General features: G+C 37.2%; 1 protein-coding gene across 20 annotated transcripts in view; it reads right to left on the reverse strand.

Moving 5' to 3' along the window:
• Positions 1–13,439, reverse strand: part of EYA4 (EYA transcriptional coactivator and phosphatase 4) — a 253,017-nt gene that overhangs the window by 7,647 nt on the left and 231,931 nt on the right. For 19 of the 20 annotated variants that reach the window (XM_046677392.1, XM_046677381.1, XM_046677398.1 and 16 more), the window contains 4 exons: positions 10,918–11,007; positions 5,543–5,601; positions 5,275–5,435; positions 2,862–2,976 (listed from right to left, as the gene is read on the reverse strand). In XM_046677392.1, the coding sequence (XP_046533348.1) occupies positions 2,862–2,976; positions 5,275–5,435; positions 5,543–5,601; positions 10,918–11,007 (425 nt within the window). The remainder of the gene's footprint in view (positions 1–2,861; positions 2,977–5,274; positions 5,436–5,542; positions 5,602–10,917; positions 11,008–13,439) is intronic. The other variant, XM_046677399.1, reaches the window with a different exon arrangement.

The following is a 13,439-nucleotide window of genomic DNA, read 5'->3' on the forward strand; positions in this document are numbered from 1 at the left end:
CATTCTTTAGAAATATCATGTGTAAGGAAAACTATAATTTATTCAAAACAGTTATAAAACCTTTATAGTTATAGCCTTTTAAAACATTTTCATTTCTAAATTATCTACATAGACACTTGATTTTGTAATAAGAGCTCTGACTCCTGGAAGCAAATGACGAGGTTATCAACTTACATGGGATAAAGAAACAAAGACTTCTACAAGTAGAAGTTTAATAAGTATCGTCAATATTTTCCTGATGAGGAAGTAAAGACCTAGAAAGTAACTTGTCTCTTATCAGACAGAAACTCCCCAAATAATGGCAGATTATTAAGAATAACACACAAATATATTACTATACTGTGACACTTATAGCTCTACGTAATTTTTGCCAAGACAACATGCTATTCAACGTCACATACAGATTGAAGTTACAGAATGAAAACATGGTGGAATAAAATAAAACACAGGCTTTTCAAGTTTAGAGATGTGGTTTTGAAATCTAGCTTCACCACGTGCACTCTGTGATATCTGGAGTTACATCATTTCTTTTTTTAAGTATAAACAGTGCACATATTTATAAATTGCATGTATATAAATTACAAACATTGCATATATTTACAGGTAATTTATAATGCACTGTAATTACTAATTACAAATATTGTACATATTTATAAATTGCATATATATACATTTGTAAAATGCAGAAAAATATAAAGAAGAAAATGAAAAGCATCAATTATTCAACCATGCAGAGATGGTAACTGCTCTCCTCATCTTGCATATTTACTTTCAGAGTGTCTGCTTGTGTATAGAGTTTTTTCCCATTAGGATCACGCTATATATATAACTCTGTATTCTACATTTTCATTTGTTTATATCATGAGCCTATTCCTTTATGTCTTGTTGTCTATTATTCCCCATCTCCTAGCAAAACGTAATGTGTGCACACGACTCTACCACGCGGCTGCACCATTATTTTTAAAAGTTAAGCTTAGTCACTTGGGTGGTTTCTGATTCCTCACTATTATAAATAATGCTACCTTACATGTACATTTTTCCTACACATTTATTATGTCCTTTGACTATATTCATAGAAGAGGACTTAGAGTCAGAGTGTAAAAATTTTGCTAAAGCCTCTGACACATAATCCAGCAACGTCTTGTATAATCACCTATTTTTCTGATACCACAGACATTTTGTGAAAATTACCAATATGGTAACAGATGTGGATAACTTAGCAAACTTACTGGTATTCAAATCTTCAATGTGCAATGGCTTATTTTTCACTTCCTTTCCTTATTAGACCCTTATTTCTTTCTTAAAATCACATACCCATGTAGTTGCTTTAAGGCCATGTGTCTAACAATAATCTGTATATAATACACTATGTATAATGCATATGTAATCTATGTAATAATGTAATAACCTTTGGCTTTTAACTATGTGGGGGACCTCTTTTAGAAATAATGAAAGCTGTTGCTCTATTCCCCAGAGAAATGCACATTATACTACTTTTACACACAATTTCAGGGGCTCAGGAGTCCTCACATCCCAGTTTCCTTGACATCTGGTCTCCATGTCACCAGCCACAGAGATCCAGAACCAGCAGGTCCCATTGTAAGCAGTTAATTGTTAGACAATTCTTCCTCACATGGAGCCAGAACTTCCCTTCCCAGGATTCCTACGATCTGTCCTAATTCTCTCCTTCACAGACACAGAGAGAAATGTAGTTTATTTCCAGCTGAACAACTAAAACAGTTGAAATCGGTAATCTTGTTCCACACACGACTCTTCTTCAGAATAAACTGCTTGCTTCCTCCCTCCCACTGTTCCTTTTATGTGGTTTCCACAGCCGAAACCCTTCTGGCCATGTTGCTGGACACAAGATACTTCAAATATGTCACAGCCCTTGTTGGAATGTGGTGCCCAGAACTGAGCAAAGGACTCTGTCCTGGCTTCCCCAGCCTGACCCAGGAAGTTATCGCCCGCCACGTCCCCAGGTGACTTGGGGTGATGCCAAACGGTAAGAATCCACGTGCAGGATTTGACACACACTTGTTTACTTCCATGTTCCGAATATTGGACTCTCCTTTTGCCCTACCAAGGTTTTTTCTGTGTCCTGATTCAAATTGTCCAAATATCTCTTTCTCTGAATTTTGTGTAACCCACAAATTGGCTAAGCATGCTTTTATTTATTCATCTAACTCAGAATTAAAACTAAAATAGGATAGCACAACGATTCAACCCCACCTTACTAGCTATCAGTTTCCAGATTTATATCATGTTACGACTTAGCATTTATGGCATGTGGTGTTCAACTGATTATATGTCTATTCAATTCTATTATCTCCACTAACAAGTCAGTATGTCACTGTTTAGTTCAAACAACACAAAGGTTACAAGCTTTTCAGGAGCTTTCTCTTACTTTTTTGATGCATTTAAATTATGCATATTATCTATAATGGCCTAAAAGACTTAAAAACGTGACTCTTTGTATAAACAGTGCTGTTTTGTTTTGCCATCATCTCCTGTACTTTGCCAGCAACAGAGTGCTATTTTTTTTTACATTAGCAGTCATATGACCTTCCTGGGGATTATCAGTGGTCATGAGGAGAGAAGAGTAGAGAGATGGGATCTCCTGGTTGTTCTGGGAAACAGCAACCGCATCCTCCCCTCCAAAGCATGCACACACACACGCACACACGCACACGCACACGCACACAGACATGCACACAGAGATTGAAAATTGGACTCAGTGAATTCTTACGTCCCTTCAAACTCTAAAATAGTCTAGGAACTAAAACGTTTCTATATATGTTGTGCAATTAGAACCACACCTTCAATACAGTAAATAGAGAAACTGCAACAATACCACTTACCTAGTACTAATAATTGATAAAGACTTAAGGGCGTTTGTCAGCCAGGAGTCTGTGAGACCTTCGATCTCTGCCCTCAGCTGCAGCCACGCGTCTCTCTTGGCAGGGCCAAGGAGTCCTGCAACACCAAAAAGTGAGGCAGAGTCAAGAGATGGCCATGTTTTAGAAATATCTAATTTGGGCCCCTTTCTGTTTAATACAGAAAATGTTTCTTTCAGCCTATATCAGAAATGGAGAGGGCAAGCCATTTATATCAATACTGATCCTTCACTTCAGAATGGACTATTCATTCAACAAACGTGTATTGAACAACTTCTAGAGGTCAGGTCTGGGCTAAAAACTGGGATGTAACAGTAAAAAATGGGGGTCATGGTCTCCACCTTGACTTAATCTAGAATCTGGCAGTGGGGATGCCCATCTCCCGAGGAGCTGTGACAACTCCCGAGGAGCCTGGGTCCCACCCCAAGACTGTGATGCAACAGGTGTGGAGGAGAAGGCAGAGTCTCCCAGCTTAGGGATACAAACTCCAAATATCTGGCTACCTGAAAATGTTTAGTTTCTTAATAATCACAATCATTACCACTTTGAAAAAGTAATAATGGCATTATCATATATAGCTATTAGAATGTTTCTCATATTAATGCTAAAGCTGTTACAAATACTTTATTTTATAAAAAGAAGTTAAGAATTGTGTTTAAAATCTTAAGCGTGTGACACACTTATAGACAATGCTTGAAAGTTATATTGGTGTTATTATGAAAAAAGAAGTAGGCCTGCTAATTTTTTATTTAAGCCCTTGCTTTTACGATAAAACAAGATTATGTAAATCCACTTAAAAGGAAGGCTTCTTAGTTAAATCATTTCAGAATACTGGGAGCACATATGTTTGTGCTCTATTTTTAAATTAAGATTTATAGTTTCTAGCAAGTCTCATTTATCCTTATTTCAATAAAGAGATGCTAACACATCACAGAAAATGGACTCGTAGGTCACTGTCTAAACTTTTTAAGATGTAAGATTACTTATTAGTAATCTTGTTAATTTTTAAATAATTTTAATAAGACTCTTCAAGAAGGGAATAATGACATACCTGAATGATAAATTTAATTCAGATTTTCCGGAATATCTATTTTAAAGGTAAACATATTACCCACAATTGATTTTAAATAGAATATCTCTTTATTTGATTTTATAAAAGTGTCTTGTATAGAGCATTAGAGTGAATGAAGAAATTGGAGTTATCTTCTAGTACCCTGGGCAAGTCAGAAGCCTGCAAATCAGAGACCTATTTCTCATCTGGAAATAAAGGGCTTCCACATCTAAGCTCCTTTTCGGTTCTGTCATTATTATGATTGTCTATGGTTCCACATGTTTTTGTTCTCTTGTAGTTATTCAGTATCTGTTGATCATCTATTATGCGCTCAAGGCTAGTTAGGCACTGAGGATACAAGGTAAAGAGACACAAGGCACACCCTCACGATGTGTATGGCTGTGTGTAATATATACACTATAGATGAAAATCTACGATATTGTATCCTATGACATATATACAAACATGCGTATGTATGGTATGCACACACCTATTCATCTGTATCATTCCATTTTAGATTCTGGTTTATGCTCCTCAATCATCCTTCCTTTTTTTTAAAAAAAGAGAAACAAACCAGTCAACCCTGGGAGAAGAATCTTATGTGGCCTTATAACTAATCTTAGGATCTTGCTGACCTAAAATTCATCCTAATAATAGAAATCATCAAGGTTTATTGTATAAAGAAGCATTAAGGATCATAGTTATCATATCACAAGTTTTGATACCCCCTGTAATATATGGATGAGTATAAAATGGTTTAGATATGAACTACAGAGTATTTGAACTTTTAAAAACCATGATAATCAGTTAACACTATACATGGGAAAGATATACTGTCAGGTAACATGCAATTTTTAAAAGGATAAAATAGACTTGTTGAAAGTCTTTGAAATGACATAAAACACTGTTTATTTTTATTTCTGATAACATTCCAGAAAGGTGATGATTGCTTACAACTCTGCTTCAACGACAGGGCTCCCTCCCATCTTTCCACCGCCTCCATCAGTCCCTCTGTCCGGTTTTCTCTGAGACCGTCCAAGTACCAGCTGAAGAAGGATAAGCTAAATGCCCTGCTGTCAATCTTGACCAAACATCTGGACACAAAGACTTCCCAACTCCTCTGACAGAGCTGCACGTTTTATTCTGCTGTTAGACTTTTTCCCCTCCACCTATAAGAAATCTAAAATTGTGGCTCAACGTCGTTCAGTATGAGTGTCTGGGAATTTATTTTGCAGCAGGATAGTCTCCACCATGGAACACGGAGCTCCAGTCCAACTTCTACCTCTACCCACAGGGCCTTCATTAGAGTTCAAAAGCCACACGTACCTCCGACATTGTTCTTGTAGGTGTTGTATAATTCTTTTACTCTTCTGTAACGGAAAGCCAACTTCCTCATCCAGTCCACCCCTCCTCTCACACCTGTTGGCAAGCAAAGGTTTGCACTACTTGCAGCTGCATGGAAGCCATCAGTTGCAAAACTGTAGGTACTGCAACACCCAAAATACATTAAAAAGAAATAAAAGAAATAATTACATGTGCAAAACTCCAGAGCTGAATTTCTGTAGGAAACTGCATACTGAGAGGCAGGGCTTACCTTAAATCCTGCCCATTATCATCAGAGGAAACATCATCTATATGAACTTGATCACACTCCTGTTAAAAACATTGGAAAAGTTATTTGTTTTTCAGATGATGCTTGTCACCATCATTGAAGATTTGACCATCTTTCCCCTTGATCGGCCTACGGCCAGAAGATGGCAGCATCTGCCTGTCCATCCCGCCATCTCCTGCTGGGCCCTGGCACCATTGCTACTCTAAGATCTAAATCCAGAAGCGTGCCTTAAAAACGGGCCTGAAAACATGGGGCATGTGGGTTTACTTCAAAAAAATTTCAAAAATAATTTTAATCTTCAAATTATTGATAAGAAATTCTCTTTTGAATCTTTATAACCACCATTTGTGTTCACTCGCACCCACTCTGTTGCGCGTCCTTAAGTATGGCAAAGCTAACCTGAACACACATAAAATTTGTTTGGTCTTAACTCCTGGGGTGTTACTCTCATTTATTACTCGTTGAGCAGCAACAGAGGGGCTGGACGTTACGGCAGCCCGTGAGATTTCTGGCACTTCCTGCTTTTTGCATGGGCTTGCTATTTTTAAAAGTCCTGGTCTTTTAACACAGACAAAAACTAACAACCACAGAAACCGACGTTTTCTTTTCTTCAAGTTTTTAAATCTTTAAGCTGAAAAGAATACTTATAAGTAAAAGGGAAATAATGAAGATTTTCCATCTCTCATGTGCTACAAACTCAGAGGAAAATAAACCTGAGGTTCAGATACCCAGAATTGACCTGTTATAGAGTGTTGGGCACCAAACGGTCACCTTTCTGAGTAAGAATTCAGTTCTTCTTTGCTGTTCTCAGAGTTCTATTCTGTCTTCAAATAATCTGCAAAGTTCCAGTGAAACAGTAGGTGATCTGAAGGTGGAATCTGGCAAGGGCATTTAAAATACCTGGCCCTTACTAGCCTCAGGATAAGCATGGTTTAGCCCTTTTCCCCCTCAAATTATTTCTGCCATACAGATTCTGACCAGACACATAGAGCTTACCATTCAAAATCAATTTTAAAAATGATTAACTTTGAAAATAGAATGCCATACTAAAGAAAGGCTTATCAGCTGCTATTCATATTCATTCTAGGACTTGGATGTATCTGGTAGTGAAATATTTAATATCTTGTTTCCAGCTTTCCACACGGAGTATACTAGATCCTGTTGCAGTGTGAGGATAAACTAGTTGACTCAGTCTTCTTTTAAAACATAAAATTTAGTGACTAGCCAATCAACACAATTTTGGTACCTACCTTGAAAAGACAACTAGATTAACTGAAAAAGTTCATATGACTTACATGAATTACGGGTTTAGTAATTTTTGAATAAATCTCTACCTACATTCATAGGTAAGGAAGAGCCCCAGCAAGTAACATGACTGGAAGCTCCTGGAGGGGGCTGTTTGGGTCACACAGATATACGCCCACCTAAGGCATTGTCTGGCATAGTGGCTCAACAATTCTTTGTTGAATAAATGGTGGAAGTCTAGACAAATGATAGTTATAGACAAATGATATTACTTAAATAGAACTATTTAAATAATTCCATAATTATTTACATATTCTAACACAAAGGTATGATGATATAAAATAATAATATTCTATACGGTAAGGATTGTGACAAGACATTAATCTCACGATGCAGGGGAGGGCGAGAGAACAGAGCACGGGCTGGGACCACAGGAGTCATGACTGGACAGTTACTTAAAGGGTTTCTTCCCAATTTTGAGCAAATATTGGTTGATGGGGTGCAGCTCAAACTTTAACCAGAGGAGGCATTATATTTCTAGAAAAATCTTGGGGAAAAGTATTGCAAGCAACAGTAGTAGCTGCTGGATTGGGCTCTAAAGGAAAGGATGGAAAGATTTAACCAGTTAGTATGAAAGCTGGAAATGAAGTTCTTCTCCCAGAAAATGGAGGAAGCAAAGGATTATTTCTTATTTAGACATGGTGACATATCTCGATAAGTATGTAGACTGAATTAAATCCTTACTGAAATGGCATCACGTGAAGCTGCTCATTCCGCTGAAGTTCTGAAATCTTTCATCATGTAAATAACTTCCATTTCTCTCTTTTATAATAAACTAATGATATCCTAATAGAAAGGGTGGGCAGAAATCCTTATGAATTAACCCTGGTAATCAGAAGTTATTTCTATATTTAATATGCTCTCATCCTAATTTTTAGAGAAATTCCTCTGACATTTCAAGTATTAACTCACATGATTAATTTGTACATTTTGCCAAAAATTTATTTTTTACTCCTGAGGACATCAGTATATCAAACTTACTGGACCATGAGCTCCATGTTTGAAGTTATGTTTGAGGTTTTTCCAAATGGAACTTCTCTTTAAATTTATGCCTAGTTAACTATGCTTGTTGACTCTGGACTCTTGCCCGAGGATTACAGTCCAGCGAAAGAAACCTGAACTGCAATCACCTACATTTTTAGAAAAATCTGCGTAATTGTTCTTCAGTTAGTTTTCACTGGGAGGAACTTTGTGAGAATCACTTTTAACAAAACCTGAAATACCAAAAACAGTGCAATGCTCTGGCTTCAACAAATTTCAATATGAGAACTCAAACATTGGCAAGAATTCTGGTACTAATCTTAAATTCTTTGATTTTGTCTTATAAGGTGACCGCAAAGTTGTCACTGATCTTTATCACTTATACCCCAGATAAGTCTTCTCTCACTTGTGTGAACTTGGACTCCCTGCTGACTTCTTTTCTGGAAGTTATTCTAACTGAAATAACATTTTACTTAAACAGAGAGCATTCTCTTCTTAGGGGAGGAGCGGAGCATTTGCCTTCTCTGCAGTTGGGCAGTGTAAGGAAGTGTCTATTAGGATTTAAATTTGTATCTTTTAAGGAATTATGTGAGAGCAGCTGCTACTACATATGTTACAGTATCTATTGAAGGATTTGAGTCTCAAATTATATTTTTAGGTTAAGAAAAGGAACCCTGAGAGATTAAATATACAAGTAAAAAAAAACACAATAGGCTAAAGATGGAGTTACTCTCTTGAGGAATTTTCCTCTTCGTCATTAGAAGCAGAAATAGCTTAAAACCATTTATGAAGCACATGACAATCTTTGCGTGCAAGAGGCTTAGTGAAATAAAAAATTGGGTGAAAGTCAAGTTGACTTTCAAATCAGACGCAGAAAGATGGTGGATATGTCTGTAACTGCACTGAATGACCTTGAAAGCTATTGTTTAGGTTTCATTAGTTTTAGTGCTGATTTATCTCCCTTAAGTCAATAATAAGCCGTGAAGTGTCCTTGGGCGCTTCATCTGGATGTGAGTGGGTGCATGTGGTGTACACATGCGGGTGCATGTATGAGAATTCAATCTATGCGTACGCAGAGACTCAATCACCTCACTGATTAAGTACAGTATTGTTGGATGCAAAGTTTTAGCGCTTGAGTCAAATGAAATTTTTAAAACACAACTAAAAAGCTATAATTATAGAAGAGAAAGTCAATAGCAATATTTTCTCACTATTTCTACCAGAGATCCTGCTGAGTATTTTTAAAATATATTTTATACAGCATAAAATCCAAAATAAAAATTGTTAAAGCACAGAGTGGACCACGTGTTTCTGATATGCCAACATTCATGTCGAACTTGCTAACGGTACTGCAAATCCATCCCATGCTTCCTTCACTTTCTCACTTCAGTGTGCTGTCAGAAGTCAGGCGGCAAATCTACTCCATCTGGCTTCTCATGTGCCACTAAAGAAGCTAAGGGGTCATTTATTCCATTTATTTCTAGTAAAAAATAACGAATGAAATGAAATAAAAACTATAAAACTTGGAGAGAAACCACATAAAACTTCCTTTTTTTTTGTCTTTTATAGATATGAAAGGACTAATAATCTCAAAATTCTCTTTAGAATGAGACATCCATTTTAACAAACGGAAAAACCAACCTAAAAAGTCATCACTGTATATAAAAAATTCGCGTTCCAAAAAGGTTAAATATGTTTTCTATTATCATGTACAATAAAATCATTTTGTACATTAGAAAGGAATCAGTAGCAGAATTAATTTAAATCAGGCTTTAGAAAGGTGATTCTTATTTCTTATTATCTAAAACTGGAACACTTGCCTAGGAATGTTGATCTTTCATATTGCCCACTAAAGAAAAAAAATAAAACCTCTTTAAACAGACATTAATTTTATTACCCAGTAAAAACAGTGAGTTGCTGCAGAGAAAATAACAACAAAAAATGCTATTACACAGATTTCCAGCACACACACTTATAGGATATACTGAACAACACGATTTTCACTCTCATGTCTCAAATGTACCTAAAACTGGATTTAAGACCTTGTTGACTTAGGAAACTTAAGACACTAACTTGGCTGTTCTTTCTCACACCCTTCTGTTAATTTCAGCATGCAAGGGCAGACCATGTGCTCTGGAGCCAGACAGACCTCAGAGGTTCAAAGCCCCGTTCTCCCACTCAGCCAGGGGTAACCTTAGACTGACTTTTAGGCTTGTGGACCCTACAGTTTCTCCTCTACAAAAATAATGTGATACACATATTTATTTCAAAAAGTTGTTAATTAATTAATGGAAAGTCCAATATAAAATGTCGGGTTAGAGATTCAGTTAGCGATTCAGTAATAATAATCTCCCTCTTCATTCATCATGTGATTATAGATAAACACTTTTATCTCATTCTGAAACCATAAGATAAAAATAAATTTAAATATGTCACTTAACCTAACTAGTCTCCTGGTAAGTAACCTGGAAAAGCTAATGCTGATTCCATAGTTGCCAAACGGGTTGTGGTTGAGACACTAAAAGGACCAGGAAAAGTGTATGGGGGGGGGGGGGGGCGGTATGGAAGAGGGCAGCAAAGCAGACTTTGTCTTCCAAGACATTTTTCTTCTAAATATACGCCAGTGCATATTTATAATTCATTAACACAATTTAATTTTTTTTTCCTGAGGAAGACTGGCCCTGAGCTAACATTTGTTTCCAATATTCCTCTTTTAGCTTGAGGAAGATTCACCCTGAGCAAACATCTGTGCCAATATTCCTCTATTTTGTATGTGGGTCACTGCCACAGCATGGCCACTGATGAATGGCATAGGTCTGTGCCCGTGAACCGAAGTCAGGCTGCCAAAGTGGAGCATGCTGAACTTAACCACCAGGCCAAGGGGCCGGCTCCAACACAATTTAGCTTTTGTTTATATTTGTATGTACAGTTTTTCCCCTTGACAGGAACTTTACTATTCTCTTGAGCTAAAGTTCTATCTTTCAGTTTTCTTGAGGTTGTCTGCATATATAGAAACCATCTAAGAGTTTTAATAGTTGTATACAACTATTTTTACCTTTTAAAATTCTTACCTCTAAATCATTAAAAAATAAATGTGTATCAGCAAGATTAAAAATCATTTCCTCCATTCGGAGCCCAAGGGTTACAGCCATGGGGGGATCCTGAAAAGAAAATGCACACATGTGAGGTAAAATGTCACTAACCACAGTTCCTATTAAAAATATTTTAAGTGAATATTGTTGTGGAGGGTGAGAATTGGGAGACTTGGATTTTTACCTAAGATTCAAAAGATTTCTGAATTATCTGACAAGATGCCTTTCCAAAGGGTTATCTAAGACATACCAAATATCCAGATGCATCTGTGAATTCACAGGGTGTATACACCCATAAAGAGGACTTAGGATACATTTTCACATAACGCTACATGTTTGAGAGAGGAAGAGGAAGAAAGCAAGAGTTTCTATGACCCTGTTTGCATATACACCTTGGAAAGTCCTTGGAGAAAGGTATTTGGACGGGGTACTGAAGAATGGAGTAGATGTGTTAAAAGAGGAAAGGGTGTCGGTTAAGAATGAAAACAAAGAAGAAGCAGGAAAGGGGAGAAAAGTAGGTCTACTGGACATTTGTAGGACATTTGTAGGACATTTGTAGGACTTGGGCAGAAAATGTTGACTGGACGTGGGACAAGAAGAGCCAGTGGAGTCTGGTGAAACTCCCACTTAATTATTATGGCCTTTGATCAACAGGCAATATTTATCTGAATATGTGTACAGTTTGGTCTAAACTGCATTTGACTAGGGATGAAGATGGAAGGGTTGAGAATAAGTACAGGGATAATAAGTCAGTAAACCTAATCTAAGTAGAAAATATATACCTTATAGTAGAAGCTTAACGAAAGTAAAGGATTAGTAAGGAGTCAAAATGACTCAATTCTTGTTTACAGAAACCAAGATAATACACAGCAGCAAGGAGCTGAGAATCGAGACCAGAGTTGGTCCTTTACCATGATCAACCGCAGTGGAACTTTAGCCTGGCATCAAGAGGTGTAAGACTTTAAAAACCAAGGAGAGTTTAGTGACAGGGCCAGGGAGGCAACTGATGCACAAACATTGTGTTTCAAATGATCAAAGTTGGAATGGTGTCTAGAGAACTGCAGTAGGTGCCTCTGGAGACACAGAAAACAGAAAACCTGGAAGGGACCATCTTCAGAATGTGAGACCAAATGGGTGTCAGCAGGGCGAAGATACGGTTTCGAATAAAGCTGACGAGTCTAGAAGGATACTATTGGTTTTGGCTGAGAAGTTACTCTGGAGGACCTCAGAGGGAGATTTGGGCTGAGAGGCTGGGCCAGGAGCCAGACTGCAGGGATTTGAAGAGAGAGAACCAAACTCGTGTTTTCAATGTTCTAATAAATGGCATTTCAAGAGATGTATTTAAACTTGGGGAAATGTAATGCCAACTTTACTTCAATTTATGACAAGAATATGCAACCCAGGTCAGGCCAAGCAGTATTCATACCCACTCCCCACCGTATTCCATTTAGCAAGGAGAAGTTCTTCCTCACCCACACGCACACCGCCACAACCAATTCTCCTCCCATACTTCCTTCCATAAAGCTTTAAGGAGAAATTCTGGAGTGTAAACGTATCTGAAGCGAGTGTCAGCCTCGTATTCTGTGATGATTAAAACCTGGAGAATGGGAATTGAGTGCTAGGAAAGAAAGAGGTCATTGAAACGTGCTGAGCAAGGCTCAGAGTTGACGTGGGAGAAGATGAAGACAGGACAATAATAATGCATTGGTTGTCAACATAATTTTCTAATTGTTTACATCTCTGCCTTAGAGATTTCTGTGGATTTCACGGCTAGAGATTCTCTCTCCTCAAAAACAGATGTTCATTGTTCACACAGTTGATGGCATCCTGGTCCCGTGTCCTCCAGTCAGTCCCACTCTACTGCCAGATTCATCTGTCTTCCGGTGACAGGATCATTTGGAACAACGGACTCAAGAATTAAATACATTCCATTTTATTCAAGAATAAGAACAAAAATGTTAAGTGCCCATTTTGTGTCTCAAGGAGTTTCAGAATTCAGAGGGATCTCTTGCTCTGTTTCCTTCAAGAATAATATTCTTTTTTCTTAATCATTTTTGTTTATGTTTTTATTGTTGTTGAAAGAAAATCGCTGAAGGTTGAATAAAATTTAAAAAATATATATATTTGTATTTTTTCTGTTAAAAAATTCCTAATTTCTAGTCTCTCTCTCTTTCTCTTTTTTTTGGAGGGGCGCATTGAATAGGCCAACGACATAGAAAACTTGTAAATATTCTGTCTAGTCATGGGACCATGAACAAAAACATGACAGAAATATCAGGAAAAATCAAATGTAATTATAGCATGAAAACATATAATTCCATTAGTGACGCTCTATGCTTTTGGGGAATGTTCAGTGATGCAAGACAATAAAACTGAGCTCCACACTGCTCCATTATGTTTCTGATGATTACTGCCCTAAAGATATATGTTTCAGATGGGGGTTCAGAAATGTCTTATTTAAAAGATTTTTCTTCTTAAGACTAGGTTGGTTAAGTTCTTAT

The sequence above is a fragment of the Equus quagga genome, chromosome 11, assembly GCF_021613505.1.
Source record: "Equus quagga isolate Etosha38 chromosome 11, UCLA_HA_Equagga_1.0, whole genome shotgun sequence".
NCBI lineage: Eukaryota > Metazoa > Chordata > Mammalia > Perissodactyla > Equidae > Equus > Equus quagga.